The 10,182-nt window shown below is 31.8% G+C and overlaps 1 protein-coding gene and 1 long non-coding RNA gene across 3 annotated transcripts; one reads left to right on the forward strand and one right to left on the reverse strand.

The window, feature by feature from the left end:
- Window positions 1-6,039: 6,039 nt before the first annotated feature.
- LOC105257518 (WD repeat-containing protein 34) lies at window positions 6,040-9,694 on the reverse strand. Its single transcript, XM_011268197.3, has 9 exons — window positions 9,476-9,694; window positions 9,281-9,365; window positions 8,750-8,965; window positions 8,443-8,677; window positions 8,149-8,350; window positions 7,865-8,064; window positions 7,659-7,801; window positions 6,848-7,050; window positions 6,040-6,220 (listed from the first exon to the last, which is right to left on the reverse strand). The coding sequence occupies exons 1-9, from the start codon at window positions 9,532-9,534 to the stop codon at window positions 6,151-6,153; spliced, it is 1,413 nt and encodes a 470-aa protein (XP_011266499.1). The 5' UTR covers window positions 9,535-9,694; the 3' UTR covers window positions 6,040-6,150.
- LOC105257517 lies at window positions 6,149-8,025 on the forward strand. Of its 2 annotated transcripts, none has more exons than XR_003123310.1 (3): window positions 6,149-6,229; window positions 7,594-7,740; window positions 7,857-8,025. It is a non-coding gene; the product is annotated as an uncharacterized LOC105257517 (long non-coding RNA). The 2 variants fall into 2 exon arrangements; XR_889677.2 differs by lacking the exon at window positions 6,149-6,229 and adding an exon at window positions 7,000-7,074.
- Window positions 9,695-10,182: the final 488 nt, after the last annotated feature.

Below are 10,182 nucleotides of genomic sequence, written 5' to 3' on the forward strand. Positions count from 1 at the left end.
TCGCCGCTTTGCAAAGCGCGTTTCGCGCACATCCTCCTCGACGGAGGATCGACGACAATATTTTTTATCCTTCCTTCTGCCGCCGTGTGCGCGGCTACGCGACGCGACGATGCGAGATACGTCGGATAATTTATGCGTATACAAGAGGATGCGATTCTTGGGGAGATATGTCTCGCGAGAGACAAGTTCGTATTTCTCAGAATACGGAAAATGCACGAAGCGTCTGTCTCGTCTCTCGTATCGTGGCGATCGTGTCGCCGACAACGAAGAAAAGATTGTTCGCCGAAAGTGCGGCGAAGAAATGCATTGACTATTTGAGCGAATCGAGAGACCATGTACCTTGATATATATACAATATATATAAATATAGTTTAGCGTATTTCCAGATGACGAACGTGTATGTGTGAAGGGTATGTGAGTAAATACGATAGAATGAGTGCGTGCCAAAATCAGAGAGAGAAAGAATGAAAAAGAGGATTGAGAGTAAAAAGAAAAAATACAAAGTATATATAGAAATATATATCTACAGAGAGAGAGAAAGAGAGAGAGAGAGAAAAGAGAGAAAGAGTATATATGTATGCATGTGAGCAAAAGAGCTTCCTTCTCCAAGAAGGACACATTTTTCCTATTGACTCATCGTCGAATTTTTTAATAAGATATTGATACTAATGATTTAATAAAAGAGAGAAATAAAGGATAATATGCCCTCCTCAGATATGTATACTATGAAAAGTACATTATCAAGTAAACATTAAATGCATTTTTTCCATACCATTACATTTATGCTCGGTATATTAACCTTTATTCTCTTGACAAATATTCAGCTTTGTAGAGAAGCTGGTAACGCAATGGTGAATATTATTAGAAAAATTATTCGAAGAAGGATCACTGGAAAAAATGTGTCGTTTTAGATTAAAATTGTTTTCGCGCGCGCGTGGCGCAAATTTATATTGTAAGACGTTTGATCGTCGTTACAAACGACATATACGAAACATGTATTCTCTTCGGCGCGCGTGTGAAAGCAACTTTCCCATTCGATAAATAAGCATCTATGTAAGGTTCTATTTTTCCTTTTAATTTCTCGACGCACGAAGGGAGGGGGAATATCTGCGTAAAATCTGATTGTTGCTAAAGAGATTTCGCCGCGCGATTGATGGCGTTGCAAATTATTAATGAACAGAAGATTCATTTCGAATTCTTCAAATTTCGATAAAAATATTTCATAAGAATTTAAGCCGATAACGAATCTGTGCTGTCTTATTTTTAAGAAGACAATACCGTCATGTTATGAACATATGGGCAAAGATTATGTTCTTTGTTCTTCTTTTTGTCTTCTTGTCAAACAACCCCTTAGATAAACATGCTCTGGCAAGTTTTTTTAAAGCTATCGTCGATTTATTTTATCGAATGCGCGAGAATAAAATGAATATTATATATATAATACAATATTCTCTTAAAATTTATATTTTTATTTAAATTACTTGAACATTTTTACATTTATTTTAAAAATTTATATATATTTATATATAATATATTTATATTTATATATTTGAATATTAGTGTTAAATTCGCATATATTTTCAGTATTAATCTTATAAAAATAAAAAAATTCGAAAGTATTTAGTGCGAAATATACGTTTATTTGTAATCTAATGTAAATATATTTTTTTAAATTTAAATTTGATGACGCCATCGAAAGTTTTATAAAATTTTTGGAAGACAAAGAGATAATTCTTTACGCGCGCATATTCCTCCTTCATTCGAGCACAGTACCTTATTTCTTCGCGTCTGTCTTCTACACATTTGTTCGTAAGTTTACACTTTATACTTGAGCATCGCTGAATTATTTTCCGAAACTCTGGTCTGCTTTAATGGAACAATGATAGAAATACATATTATCGCGAGAAATAGAGAAAGAAAATGTGTGCTTTGATATTACGCGAGTTGTTTCTCTTAAAAGCGAATGTGAGCGCAATCTCGAAAAACTATAAATATAAATGTGAGACGCGGGAGCAAATTGACTTGTGCAATTTTTAAGGGAATTAAGCACTTTTGAAAGAAACACTTCGCGCATAATATGCAGTACATACATGTTGTATTTGCAAAAATATAAAAACCGATGGTATGATCCAACAGTGTAAGCATGTGCAATCTTAAAGAATAGTAATGTACGAATGATGTTATATGATTATTACAATCATATAATGATTTGAATGTTGCAAGAAACATTTGCATGAATAATGACATTATTTTTTTTGTCGATACAAGATGTATGTCTATATAAGATTGCGAGGAAATAACGGTGTCGACTCCGTTGTTTGAAAAGAGAATGTGAGAAAGAGAGAGAAAGAGAAAGAAAGGAGAAGATAAAGAACTGCGAATCTATTAGAGGAAGTTAATAATAGTTAATAAGAATATCGAGTCGCGATCTCTGTGATGATGATAACAACGTTGACGATGACAATGATAACGACGATGATTTTCCCCCCTTCGTGTTTCTCTGACAATTTCTGTCGTGGGCATGATGAGATGCAATTAACCCTCGAGGTTTCTAGAGTACATAAGATATAGAATCGTAATCTACTATGTAGTAATGTAAAAGAAAAAAACAAAAAGCTAATACTTTTAAGGTTTGACTGGAGCGTAATAGACATCATGTATTATATCGCAATTAAAGATTAAGCTATTTACACACGAGGAGGGATCATCGATCGACGATGATTGAGAAGATAGTAATATAGACGATGATACACATTTAAACAGATGTAAATAAGCGAAATAAAAACGCGAATGAGAGGGTGGATACCCTTGGAAACAGACAGAGAGGGAGATAATTATTTTGCTACGCGAGAAGAAAGGAAGACTTCCGGAAGCTGTGCAAGTGTAGTTTCCAATGGTTCCCGGTTCAAGGTTCAAGTATCATTGCGACCGATTGCAGAGATCGCTCTTAATCTTGCGCAAAATCTGCAAATACGCCAAGATAGAAGAAAAAAAGGAAATGCAAGAGATAGAAGAGGACGAAAAAGACAGGAAATGGAAAGAGGCAACGTGACGAAGGAAGAAAGGAAGAATGGAAAACTCGTCGTTACGCGCAAAGATGAGATCTATCGATCATCAGTCCATCTAATAACGATCCGATATTCGAGGTTTTGCATCCCCGACAATCCGTACCGGACAATTCTTGCGAGAAAGTTACTTCCGCGATACGCCTTCGCGAGGACAATACCGAGAGCTGCAAGAATCGTGGTTTTCAACAAAGAGCGAAAAATTATCTTCGATTTAAAAGTATTCCAGCCATTTATCTAGAACGAATAATTCACAGCCAAGAAACAAAACTTTACCTGTTATCAAGACAGGATGATTCAAGGGAGAAGAGGGGATGTTGAAGTTCGTGGCGATCGTCGTGATTGCGCGAGAGGCGAGGAAGGTCATGTGGATAATCAGCTGACGGTTACCTTTCGACGCGCATCCCATTGTTTTCGCCGCGAAACAACTATCTCGTGCTTGCGCGTTCGACGAGGAGAATGAGGAATTAGCAAGAGAGAGAGAGAGAGAGAGAGAGAGAAAGAAAAAAATAGAGTAAAAGGTTGAGATACTAATTTCGCTGTTGCGTTTTATCGAGTAGCTGTGCATCAGGAATCGTCATAACTTTCTTTGTCTTTATTCTTGACACATATAAGAAAAGATCGGATGGAGATTAAAAGAAGTAGAAGGTCGAGATGATCAAAGACAATCGAAGATGAAGATTGTGACGTTTGCAAGAGAACAATATGTAAGCACAATAAAGTTGGTGGCTTTCCGGAAGTTATTCGCTTAACACGCTCGGCAAGAGAGAAAGAGGAAGTCTTGCTTGTGAGCGTAACTGTTTATATCATATTTTGCTTTGCACGTTTATAATGCCAGTGCGTTTCTCGAGGAAGAAACAAAATGAGAAGTAGCAGAGATTCGACATAGAAGGAGTGACGCAGTGAAATGGAGAAGAAAGTGGAAAAAAGCAGGAGAAAGAGTAAGAAAAGGCAAGTTTTTCGGGTGTGAATGATTATCAAGATATGGAGCAAAGAACGGGGCAGCAAGTATATATGAAAAAAAGCTCTCCGTTCATTAGCAAAGCGATATCTTGAGTCTGAATGAATGAATTGAAGCGAATGTCAAGATTTCCAAGGAGAAAAATGGACCAGAAAATGTCTTTTTAAATACAAAAGGCACCAAAAAAAAATTATAAATGTGAAGGTGAAATCAGAGAGAGAAAGAGTGGGAGAGATTGCGCGTATGAATGCGCGAAAGATGCGGGGAACAAAAGGAAGAGATACGAAAGGGCTCTTTTGACGGAGAGAAGAAGCGGAAAAAATTGAGAGCCAAAGAGCAGTCGAGAAATTGGCGTGCAATAATATCCGGCAAATTGATTCCGGTCGATGATAACCAGAGAAACAAATGTGTTTCGATTCCTCGATCACGCAAAGAAACCCAAACGAAATCTTTATGCAACAGTCGAATAGGCGGAGTAAATTGTAGTGAGTTTTACTAGAACATTCCGTTCCCCGAGAATATATGATGACTTCCAAAGTATATTTCAGCACAGCATGATTATACATCTACTTATATGGGGACGGAGTTCATATATTTCGAAATGTTTATGTGAATCATGTGTAACACACATATTCATATCATTGTTAAACAAAAAGAGAAAAATGAGCGGGACAGAGAAAAGAAGCGCAAGTCAGGAAGATATCGAATGACGAAGATAGGAGAAACAGAGGAGAAGAGGAGACGAGTTGCGGACTCGTCTGACGAGTTTCGCGTAAAAAGGTGCTGTCGCTTTTAGAAGACATAATAAAAGAACCTTTGAAATTTGTACGCGTCGAAGAGAATGGAGCCAACATCTTTCAGTGAGAAGCGAAGAAGAAAATTATCAAGATGGAAAAAATTTTCAATTATCCCTTATTCATTCCTTATTGTTTCCTTCCTTAAAAAAAAAAAGAAAATTATTTTACATCAACAAAAGAAAATCGAGAAAAATCTTAATATGCAACTTTTGGCCATCTTCAAGATATTTCACGAGAGAATCACTTTTATATTTTTGTTTGCCTATCATTTCCCTTGCATTCCATTTTAAGCCGGATTCTCCCGCATAATCCTTTCATTTTTTAGGGTCCCCTTCCGGGGACCCGCAAATGCATCACAACATTGCTGCATTCTCGATTGAAGCAATAAACATACGCACAAATGTGCGATTAAGGCTCGGTTGCACCAACGTTATTTTAGCTTTAAGCGAGACTTAAATATATGCCTATCTTTATCTTTCTTTTTAAATAAATAAAGACAGACATATATTTAAGTTTCGCTTAAAACTAAAATAATGTTGGTGCAACTGGGCCTAAAACAAACTGTCCTTATCAGGACAAACTTCACAAAACTGTCCTTTTAAGGGCAAGGAACATGCAATATATAGAACTGTCCTTTTTAGGGCAAAATCTCATCGTACCTGAAATATAATATTTAATAAAAATATTTTTCCCTTATATATAATTTCCTATTAAATTATTTTTTTTCAGATCGCAGTTATATAATCGTATACATAGAGGTAATAGATTTATTTATATAATATTACATTTTAGTATATTTGTATGATACTATATTTTTCTCTATCAATTTTACAATTTTGCATTTTTTTAATAATCAAGTAGTTCAAATGTGAAGATAGATTATTAAAGTAATTTATATTCATTTCTCAATAAGATTACAAAGTGTATTTGTCAAAGATTATAAAGTGTATTTATTATTAAATTGTTTTAATAACTTATGTGAAATGAATGTGTGTGTCATATATATGTGTAATAATATTTCTCAATTTTTATCTTTGTTTCAGGAATGATCCTTGAATTTGGTGAATATTTTCAATCTAAAATAACGATGTCCTTGATCTGAGATAAACATTTCCAAGAATTATTATGCGTGTATCGTTTTATCTATCGAGGAATAAGAAACGCTAGTGAGGCATAAGCGTTATAAAGAGATAAAAAGTCAATGTTACAAATAGTTTATTTTTGCATTAAAACATGAGTATATATACATGTGCAATATAGAATATATGAAGTAGTGTCAGTCCATTCAGCAAATATTGCAAATAATCGGCATCGAACAAAGTTATGTTCAAAACAAGTGACGTGGAAATTTCCATATTTCAATGTTTGCATGAACATCTCCAACAGCCAAAATATCTCTAAAATAAGTAAAATATTAATTTTTATATTAATTTGTATGATGTATAATTTTTTATCAATATTTTTTAATCTCTCTCATTGGAACTATGAATATACTTGCGTTATATTATTATACAATTACATTTGATATGATAAATCAGAAAAAAAAACATTTTTTATATACAAATATGTACAAAAATAACAGTATAATTATTAACAATTTGTGCATTAAAATGTGAAAATCAATACATACATATTCCAACATAACCAAATAAAATAAAATATTCAAATTTTATTCTAGACCTTTTGGTATATTTTTAATTTATATATATAACTTTTGTACTGCCAATTTTTATAAATTTCAGCTAATCATGATCGATAATATATTTTTAATAAAGAACTAACAAAACATTTCTTTTTATAAAGGATATATATATATATATATATATATATATATATATATATATATATATATATAGTTTTTTAATATAAAAAAATCTAAAAAATATATATATTTTTAAAAAGAAAATTTTTATAAAGAAAAGATATATAAACAAGGTATAAATATTATCATATCTAAAATTAGAAAGAAAGAGAAAAAAGTTTTCGAACGATGAATCATCCGAATTTAATTATCTTGCGCGTACCTCTTAGAATTGACGCATAAGCTGCTGATGCATTGTTTACCAGTAATTTCGAATTTCGCACACGTCATGGGTTTAGCATCCGTGACGTTGTAAAATTTTATATACGCATCCGCTCCGTATGCCGCAAATATGTCTTGATTGCCAATCATCCATGTTAATCCCACAACTGTATTGTCCGCAGAAATGGTGTGCTGACTGACGTGCTACAAGTGCCGAAATTACAAAATGTATCAAATTAAAAAATTGAAATTAATATTAATAGATCTTAATTATATCCGTAAAAATGTATCATTCGTTAATTTTATATTTTTCTCGTATTTATTGTCAAAATATTTTAAAAACTTTTATCTTTGACCTTGAATGATAAATGAATCATTAAATGATTGAACATGTCACGTTTTGCAAACAATTGCACATCCTTACATGAATATTGCATCTACTAATATGTATAGTATATTTGTGTAAAAAAAAGTACATTCATATCACTATTCAAATACTTTTGTGTAAATGTATGTAATATTGGTGGAAAATGATTCATATTTTCAGTAAGAAATTTGGTAGATGTTTTTTTTTTTTTACTTTTTATGTAGAGAGTTATATGAACCGAATTTTTTAATATATACAATACATGACTCATTATTTTAAGCTGAAGTGTTTCCATTATTATCAAATTATTGATTAAAATTTGAAGTATAAATCTCCTTTAAAAAAATGCATGCATAAAGTATTATTCCTTATTTCTATAGGCCCAAGTCGTGATTATTGCTGCGGTGGGATTAAAAAAAAAACTGAAACATGAAGGAGGATTTACCTCGTCAAGATTATATATACGGATTTCTTTATCTGTAGTACTGCTGACAAATAAATTATGTAGCGGCGAGCACTTGATACAGGTAATGCCACCTAGGCATCTTTCATATTCATCGATTACGGGATCTATGAGTGTGGTATCTCCTAAAAGTAATAAAAATATATTTTATTTATAATAAAAATATTTTGTATTTAATAGATACAAACCTTCGATGGAAGTTACACTATCCAAACTACATTTATAGATTCCACCGCATAGCGTTCCAACGATAAATATACTGGGATGCGCTGGAGAAAAATCGAAACTCGTGATACACAATCCTGCTTCTGCAGCGCGCTCGCGAGTACCTCCGGCGCTGCGTGGCCTAGCACTTTCCACTGGATTACGTTCTTTGACTATCTTGAATCTAAAATACAATATACATTTATATAAAAAACTTTGTATCTAATTATATCGCGAAAAAAGAACGACAATAAGCAGTTAATAATACCGTTTATATAATTGGACGGTTGTAAAGTTGGCTGTCAATTTATGAATTAGTATATATCCATCTATACTCGAACTTAATAATAGAGCCACATCGTTCACTGATCTCGGTTTCCAATATACTTGAGATACATAATCACCATGTGTACATACATGTGTAGGTGTAATAGAATCATCATTTCTGAGATTCCAAACCAATACATCCCCTTAAGGAAAAAGATAAAAATTGTGTAAAAATTTATTAAATATAACATTTAAACTTTTGCTTAATTGTTTTCAATTCATTTGAAAAACTTACAATTAAACAATCCAGCTGCGAGAATAGAGGGCTCTGTTGGGTGATAACTTAATGTTAAAATACACCCATTTGTTTCTAATGTTTTGATAGGTGCATCAGTGAAATTATCCTCTATTGTCAAATTATATAATTGAATTGTGGAAAGATGATCACACCATGCTTCATGATAGATATGGCTAAGGCCTACTGCTAATGTACCGCCAACAGTGCTCCATGATAGGTCACTTATTTTGAGCTTGATAAATAAAATACTTTGCATTAAACAATGTATATCTATAATTATTCAATTTTATTAAAAAGGATATACCTGAGTATCTGATTCCTTCAACGCATTTATTTTTTTCAATATTTCTACATTAGCAGAGGAAGCTTCCGCAACATTAGGATTATAATCGTCAAAAGCATTGCTACCATAAGCTTCGTCAAGGACTTCGAGGACTCCTGGCGTAACTTTTTTTAAAAATTTTGCCAATTTGTCATAATCTACTTGTATATCTGTTTTTTGTTCCTTTATTGTTTGAATCTAAAAATGAAAAATAATGTTACATAAATAATTTCACAAAATGCAATAAAATAATATTTATCATGACAAAATTAATTATTTAAAATGAAGAATATTGAAATAATAATAAAAGTTATAATTTAAAAGTTTGATATATAAAATTAAATATATATATATTAGAAATGTCAAGAAACTTTTATAATATTTAACAATATTTTGTTCATGATCTTCATTCACAACATTTGATATCTATAAAGTTTTTTGTATTAAATACAAATAAATTAAATCAAACTCTGAAATTCATTCAAGTGTAGCATTTTTCATAATAAGGGATACCCCAATGCTCCTTGTATCTGTAGTTTGCGTATCATCAGCAGTATAAACTATTTCTGTGGTTTGAACATTTGCGGATGATTCCAATCTGGAAAACAATATATACGATGTGTTCTAATTATCAATTTAAATAAAAAAAGTGTTAAAATAATTTAAGTATATTATACAATTTAATAATACAATTGTAAAATAACATACTTTATTGTGGACAATTCCGAATTGAAACTCACAACGTCAAAGGATTTGGTACTAAACATTTTTCAATAGAATAAATCTTCTAACATTTGTCTTTTATTTTAAAAATTAAATGTATTTTTCACAATATATAAAAAACAAAGATACTTCAGATTACACTTTGCAATTGACTTAACCAGACTTTAACTATTTCAGACGCTGTGCACGAAACTATACAGTATATTTAAACAGATCAGCTGATCAGCTGAATACTGATTATAGATTTCTACAGCTGAATGATAGAGTTAGTCTCGCCATCTATGTATGAAAAATAATAACTATAAGGTACATGAAATTCTATTCTAAAAATGATATTTTTCTTTAGTAGATAACGTAGATTATGAAAAGTCCCGCAAATAATATATTTTTATGTGGCAAATATAATAAAATGTTTTGTTGATGTTTAAAAAAATTTAACTTTTTAAGTATTTATTAATTTTATCATATATATATATATATATATATATATATATATATATATATATATATATATCTTTACTTCTCTCGACCGATGAAAATAAAATATTCATTTGTTATGTATAATTAAGGATATTTACATGACACATATGTATGTACAGTGAGTATGAGACGCGGCTCTCTCACACGCACCAATCAGAAAATCACACATATATGCTGCGCAAAGCGTTTCGCGTTTTCGTTTCGGCATTAAT

The sequence above is a fragment of the Camponotus floridanus genome, unplaced genomic scaffold, assembly GCF_003227725.1.
Source record: "Camponotus floridanus strain SB8 unplaced genomic scaffold, Cflo_v7.5 scaffold48, whole genome shotgun sequence".
NCBI lineage: Eukaryota > Metazoa > Arthropoda > Insecta > Hymenoptera > Formicidae > Camponotus > Camponotus floridanus.

Bases quoted from the DNA above. Each gene is read 5' to 3' on its own strand.
- LOC105257518 (XM_011268197.3), bottom strand. From the start codon at position 9,534: ATGTTTAGTACCAAATCCTTTGACGTTGTGAGTTTCAATTCGGAATTG. The intron at 8,065-8,148 runs GTATTATTAACT...ATTGTATTTTAG, and splicing joins ACCGTCCAATTATATAAACG to ATTCAAGATAGTCAAAGAAC. The intron at 6,221-6,847 runs GTACGCGCAAGA...TACTTATTTTAG, and splicing joins TTATGCGTCAATTCTAAGAG to AGATATTTTGGCTGTTGGAG.